The following is a 23,841-nucleotide window of genomic DNA, read 5'->3' as shown; positions in this document are numbered from 1 at the left end:
GCAAACATATGAAAAGATGCTCAGCATCATATATCATTAGGAAAATGAAAATTAAAAAGGAGATACCACTACATACCTATTAGAATGGCTAAAATCCAAAATATTGACAACATCGATATGGATGTGGAGCAACAGGAACTCTCATTGCTTGTGGGAATGCAAGGGGTGGAGCCACTTTGGAAGAAGACAGTTTGGCAGTTTTTTTTACAAAGCTAAACATAGTCTTACCATCTGATCCAGTAATCAGGCTTCTAGTATTTTACCAAATGAGTTGAAAACATGTCCACACAAAAACTTGCACACAAATGTTTATAGAGGTTATATTCGTAATTGCCAAAAACTGGAAGCAACCAAGATGTCCTTCAAAAGGTGAATGGATCAACAAACTGGAGGGCACTTGAACTAATGAGCATTGGGTGTTGTACGCAACTGATGAATCACTAAATTCTACCTCTGAAACTAATAATACAGTATATGTCAATTAAATTGAATTAAAAAAAAACTGGTACATCTCATACAATACAATATTATTTACCAATAAAAAGAAATGAGCTATCAAGACATAAAAAAATATGAAGGAACCTTAAATGTATATTGCTTGGTGAAGGAAGCCAGTCTGAAAGGTTACATACTGTGATTCCAAGTGTATGACATTGTGGAAAAGGCAAAATTATAGAGACAATAAAAAGATCAGTATTCTCAGGGGGAATGAGGAGAGACATGAAGAAGTGGGGCATGGGAGGTTTTTAAAGCAATGAATCTATGCTGTACAGTAATGATGGGTCCATGATACCAATGCTTTGTTAAAACCCATAGAACTGTATAACATAGTGAACCCTAATGTAAACTATGGTCTTCAGTTAATAATAATATATTGATGTTGGTTCATCGAATGTACCACACTAATGTAAGACCTTAATAATAGGGGAAACTGGAAGTGGGGACAGAGGTATATAAGAAGTCTCTGTACTATCTGCTCAATTTTCTATAAACCTAAAACTGCTTTAAAAACATGAAATCTGGGGTGCCTGGGTGGTGCAGTCAGTTGAGTGTCCAGCTCTTGGTTTCGGCTCAGGTTGTGATCGCAGGATTGTGGGATCGGACCCCGTGTCAGGCTCCATGCTCAGTGCAGAGTCTGCTTGAGACTCTCTGTCCCTCTCTCTTTGCCCCTCCCCCCATAAATAAATATTTTAAAACATAAAAATAACATGAAGTCTATTAATTTTAAAAATTGTTTTTAAAGATCATAGGAGAAAAAAGGTAATCTCTCCCATCATTCTGACATCAAAAGACTCCTACTAAGACATCAGTAGAAATATTCCTAGATATTTTCTAATCATGTATATGCACACACATACACTATACACACACATTGCTACTTACCTTTTTTTTTTTTACAAAAGTAGGATCATAGAATATTAACTATATACAAGTTGTTTATGATTCTCACAACAACCCTAAAGGTTACTGTTTCTGTTTTATGGATGAAGAAATTGAACTAGTAAATGGCTGAACTGGGTTCAATTCTCAATGCATTTCATTCCAAAGCCTATATACTCTTACCACCACACCTCTTTGTCAAACAAGACTTACTTTTAGTTCTATCTTTACTTTTTATCCCTTCATAAAATACACCAATCTTTCATATACTATACTACCTTCATACAGTGACCTTCACTTCGTATGGTATACATGCCCTTCCAGTGGTATGTTTCTTAACTCTGTGCACTAGTACTTTGTATAGAATCCTTGCCTGCTGAATAGGAAGTGGTGGCCCAGCTCCTTTTTGCTTCAGGGAGCTGCAGTGAGAGGCTAACAATGGCATTTGCATACTTTTTTGATAATAATGTGGCTTCCTATGTCCTGTAGAAGTAGCTCTCAAAAGCCAGGTGAAAATTATTTCTGGGACTTAAGGCATCCAGAGGAAGAAGGTGAAGGGTAGAGGCAGATGAACAGGTGGAGAGAAGTGAATTCATGTGGGTGCCTAGTGAAGGAAGCAGTCTCTAGTGGGTTTAGTGGAGACAGAGCTTGTCTACCCAAAAGGGATGGTAGCATTCAGAAGTATTCAGTGACTTGATAGCAGACAGTTCAGCCAGTATCTATGTGATCAGTGGACTGTTCAGGGAGGCTTTAAAGAAAACTTGTCACTGCCACTTCTCTCTGCACCCACAGGGGACACTCTGAGGCTCCGAACAATTCTGGAAGCAATACAGAAACACATCCATTCTTCCTCCCTCATCTTCAAACTGGCCCAAGATGCATTCAAGATTGCCACTCCCACAGACAGTAGTACTGACAGCACCCTGCTCAACGTGGCCCTGGAGCTGGGGTTACAGGTATGGAGGAGGAGTGGGTCATCCCTGCTTTAGGCTTCTGGCCTAGTGATCATCGGTAGAAGATAAAATCCCAGAAGCACTGGGCATGAACCAGCCAAGCCCGGGTCTTTCTGTGTCCCCAGAACACAACTTCTAGGCTAGGCCTCTAGGTAAGGAATCTCTAAATTGAGCTCCATTTTGAATGTAAGGCCAGAAGCAATGTAGCTTTAGGCTCCATAGGGTTCCCATTTCTCCCCACCCCGTCCCCATCTCTCCAAGTCAAATCAATAGTAAGGTGTGATAATAAGGACTTTATTTGTTACAGGTCATCAGAGAAGCCTTCTACCTGATTGGTGGGAGGGGTGGGCAGAAATTAAACCTGTCTGTTCTTATCAGGAGAGAGATGTCTGTTTAAAGCACCAATAAATACTTATTGCATAAATGGATGGCAAGGGGATGTGGGGATGTAGAAGTCCTAACAGTTATGCTTAGCCAAGTGGAAAAGCCTCTTTTTTGCCCAGGTGATGAGGATGACCTTATCAACTCTTAACTGGAGGCGCCGGGAGATGGTGCGGTGGTTGGTGACATGTGCTACAGAAGTGGGTGAGTCTCCCACTTCCCTCCTGTCCCCAGGGAAAGGAGTTCCTAGGCCCTACTCTTGGAACAAGGCAGCGAATCCTTAAAGCTCTCATATTCCTACTACTGATGGCCTGGGGAAGGATGGGGCTGCTGGTAGGAAAGATGGCCTTTATTTAGCTAGCCCAAGCTCTGCCCTTACTGCTTGGACCATACCCTGATGTCAGCAGCACTTTGACCCTCTGATCAGAGACATGTTTGAGAGATTGAATTTTCAGCTACCAGTATACAAGTGCACCCTTGGGAGGTAGTTGGCCCAGTGGTTTTGTCCCAGTCCCTGCCTGTGCTTCTGAAAAACCCCAGACAACTTGGAGTCTTGGGACCCCATCTAGAACCCAAAGTCCCCTGAGAGGCCCCACTTCAGCTAGAACCCCCAGGCAGATCTGCGACCCCTGCCTTGGGGCAGGTAAACCACAGGCTCTGCTGCTCCATCCTTGTGAGGGGCTAAGAGCACCTGCAGTAATCTTCAACCCTCTGACTTGGGGAAGGAAGGGATGGGAAGAGACCCCAAACAGGGTCTGGCCATCCGGGCTGCTCCCTGGTTTGCCTCAGATCATCTCAAGGCTGCTGAGGAGGAGGGAGAACTCATCTCTGCAGGCCAAGTTCTGACCCCAAGGGGTAATCTGGGCAGACCTGGATCGGGACCCGGATGGCCACGGCTGAGCTCAGGCTCTCCCTGACAGGTGTGCGGGCCCTGGTGAGCATTTTGCAGAGCTGGTACACACTCTTCACCCCCACTGAGGCTACTAGCATTGTGGCTGCCACCGCTGTATCCCACACCACTATTCTGCGCCTCAGTCTTGACTATCCACAGCGAGAGGAGCTGGCTAGCTGTGCTCGCACGCTGGCCCTACAGTGTGCTATGAAGGATCCGCAGAGCTGTGCCCTGTCAGCCCTTACACTCTGTGAGAAAGACCACATCGCCTTCGAGGCAGCCTACCAGATCGCCATTGACGCCGCCACTGGTGGCATGACGCATGCGCAGCTGTTCACTATTGCCCGCTACATGGAGCTCCGTGGCTACCCGCTACGTGCCTTCAAGTTGGCCTCGCTGGCCATGAGCCATCTCAACCTGGCCTACAACCAGGATACCCATCCAGCCATCAATGATGTGCTCTGGGCGTGCGCCCTCAGCCACTCTCTGGGCAAGAATGAGCTGGCAGCCCTCATCCCCCTGGTGGTGAAGAGCGTGCACTGTGCCACAGTGCTCTCAGACATCCTGCGGCGCTGTACGGTGACGGCGCCGGGCCTGGCCGGCATCCCAGGCCGCCGCAGCTCTGGGAAGCTCATGTCCACCGACAAAGCCCCACTGCGCCAGTTGCTGGATGCCACCATCAATGCCTATATCAACACTACACACTCACGCCTGACACACATCAGCCCTCGCCACTACGGAGAGTTCATTGAGTTTCTGAGCAAGGCTCGGGAGACCTTCCTGCTGCCCCAGGATGGCCACCTGCAGTTTGCCCAATTCATCGACAACCTCAAACAAATCTACAAAGGCAAGAAGAAGCTGATGCTGCTGGTGCGAGAGCGCTTTGGCTGAGAAAGCAAACAGCTCACTGCCGGGGCAGCCTGGGCTCCCAGGTACCACAGGTCAGGCCAAGGACACTGAAACATTTGTCCACCCTGAGAGGACTCTGGGCACCTGTGGCTGAAGCCAAAGCAGCACAGGGCTAAGCATGGGAGAGTCCAACTCTAGCCAATATGCCTTCCTCGGCAAAGTTTTCACTACAGCCCACTGTTCCTGAAGGAGCTGGGCCCTGCAGATCAATCAGAAACCCCACAACATGCCACCTCACGCCCCTATATCCTGCGTGTCCTGGGCATTGGCCCACTCTCCCTTGGCAAACACAGAACACTGTTCCGTCTCAGGGATTGCTTAACCAGAGAAACAGAAGCATTTATGGTACTGTAAATACTATATTATATGTGTTGCCAATTACATTGTAAAGTTGTAACTATTTATAATTCTGGTTCTAATTTGATGGGTACTTGAAGTAGCTATGGGTGGGAAGATAGGCTTGTTTTCTGAGGAGACACAACCATTTCTCAGGTTTCCCTTGCAGAATTATACAGATTGCAGTGGAAGAGTGGGGGTGGTGGGGAGTACAATGGCCAGTTAGAATAAATCCCAGGTCTAGTCTATGCAGAAACCCCAGCCTGCAGACACAGGGCATCTATATAGCCCAGTGGTGGGAGAGGGGCAGGGCCAGGACTGGACTTAGACTCTTGCCTCATAAAGCCACAAGGACAGTAAAGCTCTTGCTCTTGCCACACATAGCCTCTCTAGGAGCCCATTGAGCTCCTGAGAAATAAGTGCAAGGGGGAGGGTAAAGGTCTGGGAGGCCACTGAGCTCATAATATTCATCTCCTCTGGTCACCTTTGTGTTAGAGAGTGTCTGGTTTTATCTCTAATTATGTACGTGTATGTATGTAGCTGTATGGCTAAGTACATGTGTCTGTGTGCATAGATATATCTGTGCATACCTGTCTTGCACATATATTTATGTGTGTCTGTGTCAGGTCTGGGTCTCTGTGAGTACATGTCTATGTGCTGGACTGTATGTGAGGGTATACACATTTGTGAACATGTAAGAATACGTACCTTTGTGTGTGTTCCTGTCTGTCAATGCATGTTTAGTTGGGGGGGGCACACAGATGCATGTGTATAAACATGTTTGTGTGTTTGTATGCTTGCTCTCCTCTGGTCTGTCTTTATATGTATAACTGTGTGTATTTTGACATTATGTCTGTGAATTTATGTTTGAGAATCTGCATGAATGTGTCCCTTCTCTTTTTGCCAGATCTCTCTTCCCCATTCCTCTTCATCTCTCTCACCAGCTAAACACGTTCCTCATCTCTTTGCCTCCCTTATTCACCATTTTCTCAGCAAGCTCCTAAGTACTAGTCTCCCTCTACCCTAAGAGTGATTCCTTCAGCTCCACTTCTCTTCTTGCCCTGTACTTGCTTTCTTCCCTTGCCTTTCTACCTCAAGCTTCCTCTGTCTGCCCACTGGTCACTGTTTTGGAGGCTGGGGCTGGAATGCATTTGGCCTTTCCCTTTCTGAGTAGTTTCTACCCCTAGTAGGCAATGCCTGTCTTAGCCCTAGCTGACCTCCGCAGTGTATCATGTTCCTGCTACCTTCCTAACCCCTGTGCTCAGCCTGGAATTGTTATAGGAGGTAGCATGGGCTTTCAGAAGAGTCATCTGGATGCCAGTGTCTTGGTGTTTACTGTTTCATGTTTTAGTTCTGAAGTAGGGGGGGGGTGTGATAGGGAAGGGGTGTATAGCTAGAGTGTGAACTAAGGACCTCTCTGCTTTATGTTCCTTTCTTTGACAAACTGTCAATTTTTTTTTCCCTCCACACTAACCAGTAAGTCGTTTTTGCTGTTTGTGGCTACTTAAGTCTTACCATCCAGCCATGGGCCCCTAACAATTTCTCAGCCCAGTAGGTTGGTTTAAAAAAAAAAAAAGCAGCAGCCACTCCCATTTCTGTATCACGATTGCCGTTTTTTAGCAAGTGTGTGAACTCACAGTGCTTTTCTATGAATAAATCATGGATCACAGAAAATAGCATTTCTAAAATCAGAATTGTGTTCTCTCAATAAATGGGGCCCTTCTCTTCTACATTGCCCCAGACTGGGACAGGGAATTGGTTGGGCCTCTAGTGCAGTGGGTCCCTAGTGGTCTAAGGAGATGTAGAATGACAAATGAAGAATTTCCTGCCACACCACACCCCTCTCCAGAGCTCACAGGCACCTCAGACCTTGTCCCAGGAAGTAGGTACCACCATGATGGGCAGAAACACCAAAGTCCTGAGAAAATTAGAGGGTATGCTCAGAAAAGAATGCAGAGCAACCCTGAGTACCGTAGCACCTTTTGGCTTCAGAGGCCTTCTGGCCTCAAAGATGCAAGTCTAAGTCTCTACTCCTAAGAATCCTAGCCCTCCCCCATCTTTTGGTGTCAAAGCTGAAGTCCTCTCAGCTTCTCCCTGCTCACCTAGATTCCATCTTCCCCAACAAGCCTCTCTAGAATATTCTAGAAATTTCTGTGCCCCTCTCTGATCTATACTCCCCTCCATCCCCAGACACAAAGCTCTGTCAATTTGGCCTTCTATGCTGTGGGGACCCCATTTCTCTGCAAATGTCACAGCTTCAGCGCCAGGAAGCTTTACCCAACCCCATGTAGCCCTCAGGCTTGGAGAGCTGAGAGCAACATGGTAGTGAGGGCCCTGACATTGAGTCCTACAGTACATATTCACTGATATTTGAGCTCCTATGACTTGGAGGAGAAGATACAAAAAAGGGGCCCCAGAGAAGAAGCAGAGGCTAAGAAGGAACTGAGGATAAGTGCAAAGATCTTCCACAAATGAAACCATATGTTAGATTCCAACTCTACAACTTTTATTCTCCTGGAAACAATCATCTTTGTTAGTGGTAGTTGAGGGAAAAGGTGTATGCTCAGTTCTGTCGAAGCAGACGTGAGTGTCTATGCACAGCATCCACAAAGGCCCCGACGTGTTCTGGGTCCATGTCAGGGTAAAGTCCATGGCCCAGGTTGGCAATGTAGCGCTGTGGCCCAAAGTCATCCAGCATCTGCTGCACCAGCTGTCCGATCTCCTCCTGGAGGACCAACAGGGCACTGGCTACAAGGGGGCCAGCAAGCCCCTGTACTCCCTACACATAACTGTGACACATACAACATGTAGGCATGCTTCTACTCAGTGTTATTGAGTCATTCAGTCATTAACTCAAAAAATTTACTGGATGCTTAGTATGAGCCAGACAACTATAAAAAGAAATTCCTGCTTTCCTAGGGTTCACATGATATGTATAGAGGGACAAACATACAATAAAGACACACACACATTAATACAACCATATCCACAACCATGGGAGTATACAGACTCACACACACATAGGGACCCTGATTACCTCAGATGCATACAGAGCACAGGGGTCCAGGTTGCCCTGTAAGGTCACCGTCTTTCCCACACGTTCCCTGAAAGCAAAGTCAGCGCCATGTTCTGGTGACTGCACGTATGGCAGCTGCACCCTCTCCACCTCACCCTTTATTACTCACCGGGCTTTCTCTGGGGCCACTGTCCAGTCGAGCCCAACCACCTCGTAGCCAGCTTGGGCCAGCTCTTCCAGGGCAAAATGTCCATCTTTAGCAAAGATGATCTGAGGGAAAGGACGGATCTCTGAGGCTACAAAGGGCCTTCCTATGCCCAATAACTTATCTTGGCTGCACCTCTGCTGCCCTCCAGTGGTCACTTCAGTCCATACAGGACATACCCGAAAGTGCCACAGGCCCACCTTCACTTACTCCAGCCCCATCCTTACCATGGGCACTGGTGCCAGGCCTGCCTCCTGCAGCCTGGCCTTCACCCGCTTGGACACATCACGGATGTAGGGCAGCGCAAACTGACTGAAGAGCTGTGGGCCAAGATGCCCTGCATGGGACTCAAAGAGCTGCAATGCCTACAGTTGGCGGCGGGGGAGGGGGGGGGGATTGGTGAAGAGAAATACATAACACACAAAGTATCTCAGGACCCACACACAACGTATCTCAAATTTTTCCCTAGTGACTTTAGACCCTCATACTGCCTAAGCCTGTAAATCCAGTTTTGCCTTCTCTACATCCCAGTGCTAGCTTTGGTCTTTGAACACATAGCATTGCCAATGTCAATGACAAGGTGGACCTAGGTGCTCCAGTCAGATCATTGTAGGCCAAGCTTCCTTCCTGCCTGGCATTAAGACACCTACCCTCTCAGGTGTAAGGAACTCTACTGCTTCTCATTCTTCTAGATCCCAGCCTTTCTCTCTCTTTCAGGACCCACCTGGGCACCAGCGGCCACTTGTCCCACCAGATATGGGACCAGAGCATCAGTGAGAATGTGAAGCAGCTGGTGACTAGCCTGTGGTTTCTGGTAAAGCCAACGCTTGGCCTGAGCCATGGTGCTTGAGCTGCCACCCTCAATCATGTATGTCATCAGAGTCCACTGCAAAAGGATACAGAGAATGTCACAGGTGTAGAAACCAGACTGATACTTACTTCCCTTGTCTACACCAGACCCGCCAGAGTGATTTCCCCATGCCCAAGTCCCTGCCCTGTTCCACATTACCGGGGCACCAGCAAAGCCAATCAGCGGCACACGCCCAGCCAGCCGTTGTCGGGTGAGGGTGATGGCCTGGAATACATAGCCCAGCTCGGAGGCCACTGATGCTGGATCCCGGAGACGTTCTAAGTCCCGCTCTTCTCTTAATGGCTCTGGGAAGCTAGGCCCTTTGCCAGGCACCATAGTCACCTCCATGCCCAGTGCCTGGAGGGGAAGAAAATATCTGGATTCCCAACCTGTAACTCTAGGAGGAAAGGCTCTGTTCAGCCCACACCAAGAAGGAAGAAAAGGAGAATGAAACTTGGCCCAACTCCATCTCTTTCAGCACAAGTTTCTTCCTCTGTCCAGTGAGGATAAGGGCTTATCTTGAGCCTTGATTATCTTTACCCTTTCTTACCCATCAGGTTTGAGCGGGTACCTGGGGTACAACAAGGATGTCAGAGAAGATGATGGCAGCATCCAGAGGGAAGCGGCGCAGTGGCTGTAGGGAATAGAAGACAGGTTACTAGGAGGCAAGCTGAGGGCATAAGTCCCTCCCTTTTTTGTGAAGGCCTCACCTGCAAAGTCAATTCACAGCAGGCCTCTGGGGAGCGACAGGTGCTGAAAAAGTCCTGAGCAGCCCGAGTTTCCCTAAACTCTGCAGACAAAAGAAGAAAAGCAGGGCTCAACCTTTTTTTTTTTTTTTTAAGATTTTATTTATTTGACAGAGAGAGAGACAGCAAGAGAGGGAACACAAGCAGGGGGAGTGGGAGAGGGAGAAGCAGGCTCCCCACTGAGCAGGGAGCCCAATGCGGGGCTTGATCCCAGGACCCTGGGACCATGACCTGAGCCGAAGGCAGATGCTTAAAAACTGAGCCACCCAGGCGCCCCAGAGCTCTCAACCTTAGGGAACCTCTGGATCCCTCCCCTACCCCTCAAAATCTTTTCACCCTCCAGAGTTTCACTTAGATTCCCGGGCCCTGACCCTGACCTGGTAAGTAGCGGCCTGCCTGCCGCATGCACCAAACGGGAGTGTAGTCTGTGTCTTCTCCCCAGGCTGCTCGCAGGAACGTGTCATTCTTCAGCTCTGGAAAACCCTGGGATCTGGAGATCAGGAGAGGGCGGGGGTAGGTGTCAGTAAGCTAGGCCAGGGGTTGGGGAAGGCCTGGGTTTTTTGTTTTTTGTTTTTCTAAGATTTTATTTATTTATTTGACAGAAAGAGACAGCGAGAGAGGGAACACAAGCAGAGGGAGTTGGGAGAGGGAGAAGCAGGCTTCTCGCCGAGCAGGGAGCCCAAAACGGGGCTTGATCCCAGGAGCCTGGGATCATGACCTGAGCCGAAGGCAGACGCTTAACGACTGAGCCACCCAGGCGCCCCATGGCCTGGGTTCTTAAGGCGGATTCATTCCAACACCACTATCGGCTTTCTCCAGCTAGTTCCTAAGCTTTGGCTCCCCGCCCATTCCACCTCGTCTTTGCCTATCAGATGGTACACAAGACTAGAAGGGCCCGCGCTGGGGCCTGTATCTTCCACACAGCCCCAACTTCCCCCAGCTCAAAGCCACTGGAGAAACTGGGGGAAGGGCGGAATGATAGCCCAGTTAGAACTGATCGAGGTCTTTGGACCAGAAAATCTCAGGAACAGGGCTACCAATCGGAAGCTGGTAGATCCCCAGGCTAGGGGACAGTGAATGAGAAAACAGAAGACGGTCCCAAAATACGGATCGTAACTGAGGACTAGAAAATCCTGGAGGCATCCCCTAAATGAAAGTCTCTGGAATCCATGGGTGGAGGATTAGGGATTCCAGCGAGAGGAGTCGGGTCGGGAGCTCTCCATAGTGGGGAAAGAGAGGTATAGGGACAGATTCCTGAGATGGAAGACTCAGGTCAGAAGCCACGCGGGCCATACCGCGTGGTGCAGAGAACTCACCCCAACCCGTTTGCCTCCATGATAAGCCTTCGGTAACTGCGAGCACAGTCCCCACTTTAACCTCAACCGGAGCCTGTGAGATCAGGCTCCACCCTTTCCTGGAATGAGCCAAGGCCGCCGCCATGTTGAAAGTCACATGATCAGACACGGGCCTTTAGCTCCGGGGCTGCCCCGGCTGCTGCCTGGAGGACCCCCCCCCCCCTCCAAAACCTCTCTCCACCGTAAAGTCAGCTGTAGCGTCGCAGCAACGAACGCCCCGCCCGCCAAGAACTCCGCAAATAACTACACCTTACCGTGGCATCAGGAATTTCCTCTCCTCTGATGGCTTGGAAATCCGGAAATTTCGGCCGAGGCTCATTTTACTCCCCTGCTCCATGATTCTAAAAATCTTATGCCTAGCGACCAGGCACACAGTGGATTAAAGAACCAAGCTGTACAGGGAAATGAAATAATTTAATATGTATATTACTGGGGCACCTGGGTGGCTCAATCGGTTAAGTGTGGGACTTGTGATTTCGGCTCAGGTCATGATCTCCTGGGTCCTGAGATTGAGTCTCCAGTGGGACTCCACACTCCTCTGGGAGTCCGCTTGGGATTCTCTCCCTCTGCCGGTACCCCCACTCATGTGTGTGCAGGCACCTCTTTCTCAGTCTTTAAAAAATATGTATTATCTATTAAGAGGCGGGCCCTATAGTAGGTGCAGAAGTTACAGTGGTCATCAAGACAGCCCTTTCCTTTAAGGAGCTACAGACTGGTGGATCAGCAATCAAAATGTTTTAAGAGGAAAAGGCTAGAAGCAGCTAGCAAGCCTCCTTCCTTAACTGGGCAAAGCTGTGGGGGTGTTCCAAGCAGAGGGAACAGCATGTGCAAAGAGAAGATGCAAAAGAACAAATGGCTATTATGGGAACCGGAAGACCAATCTGGTGGAATTAAAGAGGCTAGAGATGTCTTCAGGGTCCAGGTCATGCGGGCTCTTGTGAGATTCATTTGTCCACTTTATTCTGTAGTAGCATGGTAGCATACAGATAGCTTGGAGAGAAGGGAAGAGGGGCACTATGTTCCCAACTTCCTAGGGAGGAAAAAAAAAAAAAGGAAAACTGTCACAATTACATGGGATCATATATTCTTTCTTTCTTGATAATTTTGATTATTTGAAAACTATATCCCAAAACAAAGCTTCCATCCAAGTGTCCATCAACAGATGAATGGATAAACAACATGTAGTATGTACATAAAACAGAATATTAGTCGACCTGTAAAAAAAAAATTAAGTTCTATTCATGCTATAATATTGTTGTAATATTATGCTAAGTTAAATAAGACAGACCCAAAAGGACAAATATTATATGGTTCCATTTATGAAATATCTAGAATAGGCTAATTCATAGAGGCAGAAAGTAGAGTTTACAGAGCAGGCCATGAGAAGTTATTGCTTAAAGAGAAGGCCTTTCTGCTTGGAATGATGAAAAGTTTTGGGAATAGGTAATTGTACTCTTAAAATGGCTAACAACAAATTTACACTTATTTTACCACAATTTTTAAAAATATATCAAAAACCATTGTACACTTTAAATGGGTGACTTATATGGAACCTGAATTATATATCAATAAAACTTTTTTAAAGCTGTTTGCAAGGGAGGGCGGGAGACAATTTCCTTTTCCTCCATGATTATACTTCACCAACAGCTCCTGTCCATTTTTTTTGCCTCCATCCTATCTAGCCACCTTGGACCTATCTTCCCACATGGGACCTTTCCTCTCATCTGGTTCAGAATTACTGGGAGAAACTGCATAATGACCACCAGTGTCCTAGAATTAGGAGTAACCACCAGGATTAACCCCGAATGACTCAAGACTCCTGTCAGTGGTAGGGCTGAGGAGGGGATTATTCTCCCCCCAAACATTTTAGCAACACTGCCCCTAGGATGAGGAGCCTGAGAGGATGTCTATTAGATTTTTAAAGATTCTTCTGGTTGGAGTATGACTCGTGGGGGTGGGAAGGCAAAAACAGGCCAGAGAACCAGAAAAATGTCTGTTGCAATGATCCAGGCTAGATAGAATGGTGGTTCAATGAGGGTATAAAATGGTGGCAGCAATGAGGATGGACAGGAAGAAATGGATCAGGTAAAGACAACTGAACTTGGGTCTGGTTGGCTCAGTGCGAGGCACATTGGTTTGTAGTAAGTTTAAGTATCCGAGTACACAGGGTAATACGGCGGGCGCGCGGGGTGCCCTTAGTCCAGAACTTACGGCGAAGGCTGGCCGAAGGCGGGGCGGAGCGTGGTGGGAAGCTTGGTCAGCCTTCGCGGCGGCGGCGGCGGCGGCTCCCCGAGCCGAACCGCCGCCCCTGGGCTTTCCTTTGCCACTTCACCATGGCAGGCCCAGGGCCGGGCGCGGCTCTGGAGTCCCCGCGGCAGTTGCTGGGCCGCGTGCGCTTCCTGGCAGAGGCAGCGCAGAGTCTCCGCGCCGGACGGCCGCTGCCGGCGGCGCTGGCCTTCGTGCCACGCGAGGTGCTCTACAAGCTTTACAAGGACCCGGCGGGTCCGTCGCGCGTGTTGCTGCCGGTGTGGGAGGCGGAAGGCCTGGGGCTGCGTGTGGGAGCCGCGGGCTCCGCCCCTGGTACCGGCTCCGGGCCCCTCCGCGCTGCCCGGGACAGCATTGAGCTTCGGCGCGGCGCCTGCGTGCGTACTACGGGCGAGGAACTGTGCAACGGCCACGGGCTCTGGGTGAAGCTGACCAAGGTACCCCCTGGCCTGCCCTGGGCCCCGCAGAAGACCCCCGGAGCCAGGGACGCCCCAGGCTGTTCTCTTCCCATCCCCCATCTTGAGCTAGCATTGCGTTCAGTGTCCTTTGCCTTGGGCCGGGCAGGGCGGGCAGCTGGGCAGTTCCCTGACGGCGGTGCCTGCCTTGCGCGTCTCGGCAGGAGCAGCTGGCAGAACACCTGGGCGACTGCGGGCTCAACGAAGGCTGGCTGCTGGTGTGCCGACCGGCGGAGGGCGGGGCCCGCCTCGTACCCATCGACACTCCAGACCACCTCCAACGGCAGCAGCAGCTCTTCGGCGTGGACTACCGACCGGTGCTTAGGTCCTGCAATTGAAGGGGCGAGGCTTGCTGCTGGACGGCTTGGCCCGGAAGGGTTGGAAACTAGGCGGGCACAGGCCGGGAGGTGGGATATGGAGAGAAGGCAGGGTTAAAGGCAGGAAGGGGCGGGGCCTGAATGGGGCTGGGGTGTAGCTTCTGGAGGCACAGTCTGGTGGAGATTGAGCTCTGGAGAAAGCTCTTTGGGGGTGTCCCGCTGCCCACTGATGTCTCCCCATTCCCTACTCTGTGCCCACAGATGGGAACAGGTGGTGGACCTGACATACTCTCATCGCCTTGGATCAAGGCCCCAGCCAGCCGAGGCATACACGGAAGCTGTACAAAGATTACTGTGAGTGAGCTGGGGTGGGCTAGGGAGGAAGAATTTCCAGGACTGGGCCTGACCTAATTAGGGACTTGGGGTTGCGTAGCTATGTGCCCCCGACGTGGACCTACGAGTGCGACGAGGACCTGATCCACTTCTTGTACGACCACCTGGGCAAGGAGGATGAGAACCTGGGTAGCGTGAAGCAGTATGTGGAGAGCATAGACGTTTCCTCCTACACGGTGGGTTCTGGGACTCCTCCCACCCCAAGCAAGATGTCACTTCTTGCTAGATCCAGAACCCTCACCTTGAGGCCAGGACCAAACCTAAATCCCCACAGGCCAGACTCAGTCCAGCACCCCATTTTGGAAGTCCTGTAGGAATCCCTAGACACTTCCCCCCATACCAGCTGTGCTTTTAACCCAGCTCCATGTGCAGGGAGTGGGGTAAACACTCTCCACGTCTCTGCCCCTCCCCAGGAGGAGTTCAATGTGTCCTGCCTGACAGACAGCAATGCAGACACCTACTGGGAGAGTGATGGGTCCCAGTGCCAGCACTGGGTACGGCTTACCATGAAAAAGGGCACCATTGTCAAGTGAGTGGACTCTGAGGTAGGACAGAGTGGGTGGGCCGCATGCCTGTAAGTGTACAGAGATCCGTGTGCATACTCTGACCACCCAGGAAGCTGCTACTCACAGTGGATACCACAGATGACAACTTTATGCCAAAGCGAGTAGTGATCTATGGGGGCGAAGGAGACAACCTGAAGAAGCTGAGTGACGTGAGCATTGATGAGTGAGTGAACAAGCTGGTCTGGAGGGGAAATGAGGCATGATCCTAGCAATGGGGCCTGGCCCCACTTGGAAGTATAAGGTCAGGTGAAAGCCCAGCAATCCCTGAAGGCAAGGGGTATTCAAAGTGCCTAACATCCATCTCCTCAGGACCCTGATCGGGGATGTATGTGTCCTGGAGGACATGACCGTTCACCTTCCAGTCATCGAGATCCGCATCGTCGAGTGCCGAGGTAGGGCTTCAGGAAATAAGGGGGGAAGGGAATCCCAGTGTACAGATAGTGGCTAGCTGCTAGTGAGTAAGGAGAAGAAATGGGCTTGGAGTTGGGATGAGGATGATAGCTGAACTAACTCCAAGATGTGAAGCTTTGGGCCTGAGCCAGATGGGAGACACCAGGTATAGGCCTGCCTTAAAGCCGTTGAAGTGGTTGGGCTCATCTGAAGAGGAACTGAGTTGGGATCCTCAGGCATTCCAATATTATAGGGATGGATGGAGGGACCGGCAAAGAATATGATAATCAGAGTCAGATGAACAGAAGGGGATCTCAAAGGTCCCAGGTTTCTAGGGGCTAAAGGTAACAAAAGCCTGAGCATTCAGGAGCCATTCTCAGGTCTGAGGGCCGAGGAGGCAGCTGGTGCCCTAAGTAACCTCACTCTGACTTCTTCCCCCAGATGATGGGATTGATGTGCGTCTTCGAGGGATCAAGATCAAGTCATCTAGACAGCGGGAACTAGGGTTGAATGCAGACCTGTTCCAGCCGACCAGTCTGGTGCGATATCCACGTCTGGAAGGCACTGACCCTGAAGTCCTGTACCGCAGAGCTGTTCTCCTGCAGAGGTGGGTGTGGTCCTGTGCCTGCCCGGCCTTCCTTCCCCCAACCCTGAACCATCTTTGTCCGTATAAAGGAGGTTCCCCAGGCCCTATACTGTAAGCTGTTCCACTTCAAGAGTGTCAGAGCAGATCCTGGGTCCCGCCTTCTCCCATCCTCGTGTTGGGGGCTGAGGGGGTCTTAAATCTGTGCCACCCTCTTTAGTTGCATTATCTTTACCCACTCACCCCAGATTCATAAAGATCCTAGACAGTGTCCTGCACCACCTGGTACCTGCCTGGGACCACACGCTGGGCACCTTCAGTGAGATTAAGGTGAGCCTGGCCCCCCCCAGTATTGGTGTCAGCAATGGGCTCCTCCTTCTGCTCATGCAAGTGTTCTCTCTTCTACAGACTTCCTAAAACCTGCTCTAGGTCTGGACCTTTGCTGGGCTCTAGGAATGTAGGAAGAAAGCCAGACACAAATAGTTAAAATGTAGTGTTTGGGATGCTGTTCTCCCAGATAGTATGTGAAATATATAAGAGCTGAGGGAGGAGAAGTATCAGCATAGACAGGGGAAGCTGCGGAAAAGGTACATGCTGGGAGTTGTTAGCTGCTGAGGATGACCGGAGAGAAGCGCGCAGGTAGATGTGAGTATGACTTGGGGATGAGGCTGGGTAGGCAAACAGCGGGCCCTGATAGCAGAGGGCACCATGGGCCAGGCTGTGAAGGAGGGACTATGTCCTAGGTCAGTGGAGCCTTCAGAAAAGTTTTAAGTAGGTAATGACAAAGTTTGATTTTTTTTGTTTTAGAAAGCTCCCCCTGGTGGTTGGACTAAGGGAGGAACTGGAAACAAGGAAGGGGAGCGTGGTGGAGGGGATGGACTAGGCATGGGCTGGAATTATGGAATTGGGTCCAGGCGTAGAGGAAGGTCCCAGAGCCTGGACAGACACTGACTGCCTGCCAGTCTTGCTCTGGCCGCCTCTCTTCACCAGCAAGTGAAGCAGTTCCTGCTGCTGTCACGCCAGAGGCCAGGCCTGGTGGCCCAGTGCCTGCGTGACTCCGAGAGCAGCAAGCCCAGCTTCATGCCACGCCTGTACATCAACCGGCGCCTCGCCATGGAGCATCGTGCCTGCCCCTTAAGGGACCCTGCCTGCAAGAATGCAGTCTTCACCCAGGTCTGGACCACCTGGGGTCGATTGAAGGGAGGGTCAATAAAGGGTCTGGGAGCTGGGCCATGAGGGACCTAAGTAAGGTCTTTGGGCCAGAGTGGGGCAAGATCTTGACACAGACTTCCCTACAACTCCCTTCCCTTTCCCCTGCCCCCAGGTTTATGAAGGCCTCAAGCCCTCTGACAAGTATGAAAAGCCTTTGGACTACAGGTATGGCATGAGGGTGAGGGCCGACCAGTCTGGTGCGATATCCACGTCTGGATATGCCCACATAAGTTTATATGGGCATAAGTTTATGCCCACATAAACTATACATCCCCGCACACTGCCTCTGGAACCCCTCACCATTACCCCTGTGGCCCCTACTCCTGGCTGGGGTCTGGGCTGGTGAAATGTCCTAAACCCTGACCCAGCATGGTAACAAAAATCCACCCCTTCTTACAGGTGGCCCATGCGCTATGACCAGTGGTGGGAGTGTAAATTCATTGCAGAAGGCATCATTGACCAAGGTGAGTGCCTGAGGTAGGATAATGAGGGTCTTGCCCTATTTAGAGTGGTAGAGGCTTCTGGGATCACAGCTAATCAAGATAGAGGACCTATTTATTACCTCTTTATGGGGGCTGGGGCTCTTGAATGCCCCAGCTGAGAGCATCTGTCTGTCATTTCAGGGGGTGGTTTTCGGGATAGCCTGGCAGACATGTCAGAAGAGTTGTGCCCTAGCTCAGCAGACACCCCTGTGCCTCTGCCCTTCTTCGTGCGCACAGCCAACCAGGTAATCTCCTATCCCTACTTCTCAAGTTGTTTCTGCTGCTCATCTCTGCAAACCTCCCAGGTGCTGACCTAGAGAGGGGGCAGAGGAGGGACCAAGTTGCCTGGGGCAGCCTCTGGGCAGACAGGGAAGGAGGAGCAGTCAGAGGGATCATTCAGGGCCTCCGGTGGAAGGTGTGCAGGCAAGTCTTTGGAGAGTCTGGGGCAACAAAGTAGGGTCCATTCCACGCCATGCTAACAGCTCTGTCTTGGAGCAGGGCAATGGCACTGGTGAGGCCCGGGACATGTACGTGCCCAACCCCTCCTGCCGAGACTTTGCCAAATACGAGTGGATCGGACAGCTGATGGGGGCTGCCCTTCGGGGTAAGGAATTCCTGGTGAGTAGCCTAATCTCCGCCTCCATCAGATCAGCCCGGCCCCTGGAAGGAAGAAGGGCCAGCTAAACCTGGGCAGCCCAAGATGAGAATACAGTAGTATTTGTCCCATAGGTCCTGGCTCTGCCTGGTTTTGTGTGGAAGCAGCTCTCTGGTGAGGAGGTGAGCTGGAGCAAGGACTTCCCAGCTGTGGACTCCGTACTGGTAAGTAGGGCCTGGACCCGGTGTTTCCTCTGCACAGCCCCTGAAAGTCACTGTTCCCCAAGGGTGTCCTGAACCTTCTCTAACCTCACACATGCTCCTTTGCCAATTCCTTCTATTCCCATGGTTTCAACTACTGTCTTTATTCTGGTGATCCCCAAATCCTTACCTCTAACTCCAGCCTCTTTCCTAAGCCTGGACCCATATATGCATCTGCCTGCTAGACGTCTGCCCCAGGATGGCACCTCAGGCTCAGCACAGTCTTCATCACCTCCCCATTCTACTGCCCTCTAGGGCTGTCTCAGAATGGCACCACTGTCCACTGATGCCATTTCTTCCAGGACACCTTCCCTGGCAGCCAAGGCTGGCGAGGTGTTGTCTTGATGCTTTCACAGTCCTTGTTCCGACCCCCTCACTGCCCTCATCCGCCCGCATGGGGACTGCCTTGTCTAGCTGTCTCTCCTGCTTCCCTGTCAGCATCTTGAGAGAAAACAAGGACTGTCTCCACAATGAAAGGCCAACCTCCTTGCCTCTCTCCAACCCCCAGGTGAAGCTCTTGGAAGTGATGGAAGGCATGGACAAGGAGACATTTGAGTTCAAATTTGGGAAGGAGCTAACATTCACCACTGTACTGAGTGATCAGCAAGTAGTAGAGTTGATCCCTGGGGGTGCAGGCATCGTGGTGGGATACGAGGACCGTTCCCGTTTCATCCAACTGGTGCAGAAGACCCGGCTCGAAGAGAGCAAGGAGCAGGTACCACCCAGAGGCCGGCAGAACAGAGGGCTTTGCACAGCTCCTAATAGGCAGAGCCCAGCCTGATAGGCCACCAGTACCCGATCACAAGAACTCTGGCCCCCACCGTTCCTCTGCTCCACATTCCTGCTTTTCAGGGGGGTTCAGAGATGGCCCGCAGTGCTGAACAAAGATCATGTCCCCCATTATCTCTGTGAGTGGAGGCCAAGTATCCCACCACACACTGACTCGGGAGCTGTACCTCCTTCCCTAGCCAGGCCTTTCCCTCCCTCCCCAGCTGGCAGCCATGCAGGCAGGTCTGCTGAAGGTGGTGCCGCAGGCTGTGCTGGACTTGCTGACCTGGCAGGAACTGGAAAAGAAGGTGTGCGGGGACCCAGAGGTCACCGTGGACGCTCTGCGCAAGCTCAGTGAGTGTGGGGCAGGGCAGTGCTGGGCTGGGGGCTTAAGGACTAGGTAGGTTGGGACCTAAGAACGAATCTGACCTCGTCCCCAGCCCGGTTTGAGGACTTCGAGCCATCAGACACTCGGGTGCAGTACTTCTGGGAAGCACTGAACAACTTCACCAACGGTGAGTGGAAGAGGAGAGAGTGATGCCTGGGCTCGGATTCCACTTGTGGGATACCGAGGCAGGGCAAAAGTTGTGGACACACACACGCACCCCGCCCCCGTCATTGCGGACCCTGATGTCGTTCTCTGTCCAGAGGATCGGAGCCGCTTCCTGCGCTTTGTCACTGGCCGCAGCCGGCTGCCAGCACGGATCTACATCTACCCAGACAAACTGGGGTGAGTGGGGCCAGAGCCGGGCGAGGCTTGCTTGCCAGAGGGGCTGTGGCTGGCTCTGCCTTCTCCCCGCACACTCAGACATCAGACCCCTACCCTGTGTCCCTACAACTCTTCCTAACCTGTGGCCTGTCCATGCCCCCAGCTACGAAACCACAGACGCACTGCCAGAGTCTTCCACTTGTTCCAGCACACTCTTCCTACCGCACTACGCCAGGTGGGTCTCCTAGGCTGGAGCCTAGAGAGTGGGGAGTGGGGGAAGGAGCGGCATCCTAGGATGGAGGAGGACTTCGAGTACTGAAGTGCACGAACTGGAGTCCCGTTGCCCCTAGCCCGTGTGCACTGGCCCTGGTGGCGATGGAAGGACCTCTGCACCTGGCGCTGACCACGTCCCCGTCTCCCTCAGTGCCAAGGTGTGTGAGGAGAAGCTCCGCTATGCAGCGTACAACTGCGTGGCCATTGACACCGACATGAGCCCTTGGGAAGAGTGAGGGGGCGCCAGGGGGCAGCCTCGGGCCAGCGGGACTGTGCCTGCACAGGTCCCACTAGGCGGCGCACAGGGTGAAGACACAGTCCCTGGACCGGTTGGGGTCTGCGCGCTCCTGACCTGAGCTGACACGCTCCGAAAGACAGTACACCCGTGTGTCTAGTTGGAGTGGGGGCGGTTGATTGACCCTGGTGGCCCAGCCCCGTGACCCACAAGCCGTATACGTGCTCGGGCTTGCTTCCCGAGTTATTTAGCCTCTGTGTGAGGGAATCTTCCCACAAGCCCAGCACAAGCTGCCAGGCCTGAGCTACTTGAAGGGGGCCTTCTAGCTCCCCACCCCATGGACTTCAGGGTTTGGTTGTTTTTTGGTTTTTTGGGTGTCTAGGGGGCTTTTTGTTTTAGGGGGGTTTTTTTGTTTGTTTTTTTTTGCTCCTCCTTTTTTCTCCTTGTTTTTCTCTGGCTTCAGCCTGGATTCAAAGCTAAAACCTCTGGAGGATAGTGGAGGCTCCTCCCCAGACAAGGCATCAGGGATAGATAGAGAGTAATGGCCATCCTCTTTGGTCACCTGCCCCAGGAATGAAGCAGCAGCTGAGCACCTTCTCCCTCACATACTTACCTTTTCCTCCTCTCCCTCCATACCCAAAGTGTGAGCTCTGCCCTTCCTCCAACCCAGTCTTAACTGACAAAGTGCCACCACCTTCCCTGGCTCAGAACCTACATCTACTCAACATTCAATCTTTACTACCACCACCATCACACCATATTCAACCCTGACGCATCACCTCCAGGCTGATTCCCCATCTGCTGTGTCATCCCCAACATGGTGCAAGGTTAAGGCCAGTTATGTCCTCTCTGAAATCTTCAGTAGCTCCCTTTCACCCAACTCAAAGCCTAGACTTTAAACCTGCTCCTAAGTCTTAACGCAGGTCCCTGCCCCAGTCCTCCCTTCCTTAAGGGCCTCCATGACACTCCATCAAAGAAGGTCTTACACATGGGAAAGTTTAATAAATGGATGTATTCATTCCTTCAGAATGTGTTTATTGGGCTACTGGGGAATGGCAGGGAAGGTTCTTCTAGGACTTCAGGGACCTGGGCTGGAAGCCAGGGAGATTGTGTGTCAAGTGGGAGTGGTGGGTCTTCACAGTGACAAACATTAAATCTGAAGCTGAGCAGGGAAATAAGGGTGCTACTATGGGGAGGAGTGGTTCACGGAGCCTCGCCTGGCATCTTCTGGGATGGGTGTGGTGATTTGGAGGGTGGGAGCCCACCTTCAGGAACCAGGTGGGCAGAAGAACTTGACATCGTAAAAGACAAAGCCTTGAGATGGCTGATAAACCAGCCAGGTCAAACTTTTGACAAAAGACGCAGCAGCATAGCTACCCATCCACACCCGACACTGCCTCTAGTTACCACACAGCTAAGAAGCTGTCTTTAAGAACAAGTACCAGGTGAGAGATCTCCGGCACATAGAGACCAGCCCCCCTCCCCCAGCGGAAGGAGTCAATGTCAAACGCAGTCTCAAGGGAAGTGGCATTCTCCCAACGCTTCTCCACGCTACCCTGGCTGGGAAATGCCAGGCCTTGGCCTTGAGCCCTGCCCCCTGGGGCTGCGTGTAATCCAAGGCCTATCTCCCCATAACTCTTGAGTCTGACACCCCAGCTGAGCCTCCCAGGCAGCCCTCATCTTGTGGCTCCCCAATTCCTGTGCCTTGGGTGGTCCACGGGAGACATACCTTCCTTTTCCAGCAGCCTCTTCTTGCCCAGGGAGCTGGAAGGGTAGGAGCCCCAGAAGCCACGCTCCCATCAGCTCTGTTCTTCCCAGCAAGCTCCCTCCGCTCTTGTGCATCCTGCACCCTCAGAGATATCATTCCCCTTCTGTGCTCAGGGAAGAGCATGGCCAGCATACACCTGCTGGAGGTAGTCTGTTTCTGTGTCTTTGGTACTGGCCACTTAAGTCTTTGGTCCCCCTTTTACCAAATTGGGCTCACACTGCATATTTTGTAGCTTGCTTTTCATCCATTCATTCAGTAAATGCATCAAACACCTATCTATGTCAGGCACTATACTAGGTACAGTGGGGAAAATATTGGCCAAACAGATAATTTGTGCTCTCTTGGAATTTAAACTCTAATGGGAGAGGAAACAGTATATTAAACAAATAATTGCATAAACAACATTTAATAGCCTTTATGTAAGAGCTCCAAAGAAGTAGCAAAAGTTATTGTTAGAAGACAGAGGAGGGTGATACTAACCAGTGGGGCTCAGTGGAATGCTGAATCAGGGAGAAAAACTGGGCACAAAGTCCAGCCAAGAAGCACGTTGAGTCCTACCAGACTGTAAAGGGAAGAGAGAGAAGAGACTCCAGCTTCAAAGGCTTGTTTTAGGATTATACATTGACCAGCCATGAGGGTGTCAAGCAAGGGAGTGACATGATTAGATTTGCCTTTGGCATCTGTGTAGAGAATGAGTTGAGAAGGGGAACCTGGAAGCAGGGAGTAATCCAAGCAGGAAACGATGGTCACTGGGACAAGGGGGATACTCACTATAACTATTATTTTTACTGGCTGCATTTTATTACATTTTAAGAAGTTTTCATAACTTCTACTCATTTAAAACCTTCTGCTGGGGCGCCTGGCTGGCTCAGTCTATAGAGAATGCAGCTCTTGATCTCAGGGCCACGAGGTCAAGCCCCATGTTGGGCACAGAGCTTAGTTTAAAAAAAAAAAAAAAAGCCACCTCTATAGATGGACATTAAGGTTGTCTACAAACTTTTTATATTGAAAACTACAAATAATACAATAAACATCCTCATGCATATATCCTTTCATACCTATTTGATTATTTCCTTAGAATAACATCCTAAACTCATCATCAAACTGCCAAATCGCCAGGATGTATCAATTTTACTCCCTTTAGTGTCTATTTCCTAAACTGACCACCCTTGGGCATTAACACTTAAAAATATTTTTTGATAATATGCTGAAAAATGGTGATTGTTATTTTAATTTGCACTGCTTTGATTATTTACTGAGCAACTGTTTCTTCTTTATTAACTGCCCTTTTTGTGTTTTTGTTTATTGGTTTTATTACACTTTTCTTACTGATTTATAACAATCTCTGCACAGTACGAAAGTAATAAGCACAGCAAGGCACTGTGCTAACTGCTGTACATCTATTATTTTATCTTCTTAACAACTCTATGAAGTAAATGCTCTTATTGTCCCCATTTCCAGATGAGAAACCTAGCAAAAAATGAATTAAATAACTTGCCCAGTGTCAGACAAGTAGTAAATAATGAAGCTAGGATTTGGATGGTGGT

At 50.6% G+C, this 23,841-nt stretch overlaps 3 protein-coding genes across 5 annotated transcripts in view; 2 read left to right on the top strand and 1 right to left on the bottom strand.

The window, feature by feature from the left end:
• ZSWIM5 (zinc finger SWIM-type containing 5) overlaps positions 1-6,553 on the top strand; it is a 189,496-nt gene extending 182,943 nt beyond the window's left edge. Inside the window, exons 10-12 of the mRNA XM_081816856.1 lie at positions 2,173-2,336; positions 2,837-2,918; positions 3,635-6,553. Of these exons, the coding sequence (XP_081672982.1) occupies positions 2,173-2,336; positions 2,837-2,918; positions 3,635-4,497 (1,109 nt within the window). The 3' untranslated portion in view covers positions 4,498-6,553. The remainder of the gene's footprint in view (positions 1-2,172; positions 2,337-2,836; positions 2,919-3,634) is intronic.
• A 782-nt stretch (positions 6,554-7,335) lies between these two features.
• UROD (uroporphyrinogen decarboxylase) lies at positions 7,336-13,380 on the bottom strand. Of its 2 annotated transcripts, XM_081818310.1 has the most exons (11): positions 13,235-13,380; positions 11,278-12,053; positions 10,046-10,158; positions 9,633-9,712; positions 9,494-9,556; positions 9,082-9,279; positions 8,797-8,958; positions 8,300-8,437; positions 8,037-8,137; positions 7,889-7,955; positions 7,336-7,576 (listed from the first exon to the last, which is right to left on the bottom strand). In XM_081818310.1, exons 2-11 carry the CDS (start codon positions 11,358-11,360, stop codon positions 7,415-7,417), a joined length of 1,167 nt encoding a protein of 388 aa, XP_081674436.1. In that variant the 5' UTR covers positions 11,361-12,053; positions 13,235-13,380; the 3' UTR covers positions 7,336-7,414. The 2 variants fall into 2 exon arrangements, with proteins under 2 accessions (XP_081674436.1, XP_030878790.1); XM_031022930.2 differs by lacking the exons at positions 11,278-12,053; positions 13,235-13,380 and adding an exon at positions 10,985-11,138.
• On the top strand, positions 13,357-21,555 carry HECTD3 (HECT domain E3 ubiquitin protein ligase 3). Of its 2 annotated transcripts, none has more exons than XM_031022914.2 (21): positions 13,357-13,725; positions 13,908-14,068; positions 14,322-14,414; positions 14,494-14,629; positions 14,867-14,982; positions 15,069-15,182; positions 15,329-15,411; positions 15,851-16,016; positions 16,241-16,322; positions 16,983-17,165; positions 17,317-17,369; positions 17,604-17,668; positions 17,828-17,931; positions 18,185-18,304; positions 18,416-18,505; positions 19,050-19,256; positions 19,534-19,663; positions 19,750-19,824; positions 19,958-20,039; positions 20,182-20,253; positions 20,443-21,555. In XM_031022914.2, exons 1-21 carry the CDS (start codon positions 13,357-13,359, stop codon positions 20,525-20,527), a joined length of 2,586 nt encoding a protein of 861 aa, XP_030878774.1. In that variant the 3' UTR covers positions 20,528-21,555. The 2 variants fall into 2 exon arrangements, with proteins under 2 accessions (XP_030878774.1, XP_030878773.1); XM_031022913.2 differs by having other exon boundaries at positions 20,369-21,555.
• Positions 21,556-23,841: the final 2,286 nt, after the last annotated feature.

Source organism: Leptonychotes weddellii, chromosome 4, assembly GCF_054177405.1.
Source record: "Leptonychotes weddellii isolate Sample4059 chromosome 4, ASM5417740v2, whole genome shotgun sequence".
Taxonomy (NCBI): Eukaryota; Metazoa; Chordata; class Mammalia; order Carnivora; family Phocidae; genus Leptonychotes; species Leptonychotes weddellii.
This window is presented reverse-complemented; position numbering and strand designations above follow the sequence as displayed.

Bases quoted from the DNA above. Each gene is read 5' to 3' on its own strand.
- UROD (XM_081818310.1), bottom strand. From the start codon at position 11,360: ATGGAGCAGGGGAGTAAAATGAGCCTCGGCCGAAATTTCCGGATTTCC. The intron at 10,159-11,277 runs GTAAGGTGTAGT...CCTGATCTCCAG, and splicing joins AGGAAATTCCTGATGCCACG to ATCCCAGGGTTTTCCAGAGC. The intron at 8,438-8,796 runs GTGGGTCCTGAA...CGCCAACTGTAG, and splicing joins AAGTGGCCGCTGGTGCCCAG to GCATTGCAGCTCTTTGAGTC.
- HECTD3 (XM_031022913.2), top strand. From the start codon at position 13,357: ATGGCAGGCCCAGGGCCGGGCGCGGCTCTGGAGTCCCCGCGGCAGTTG. The intron at 14,630-14,866 runs GTGGGTTCTGGG...GCCCCTCCCCAG, and splicing joins TAGACGTTTCCTCCTACACG to GAGGAGTTCAATGTGTCCTG. The intron at 17,669-17,827 runs GTGAGTGCCTGA...CTGTCATTTCAG, and splicing joins AGAAGGCATCATTGACCAAG to GGGGTGGTTTTCGGGATAGC.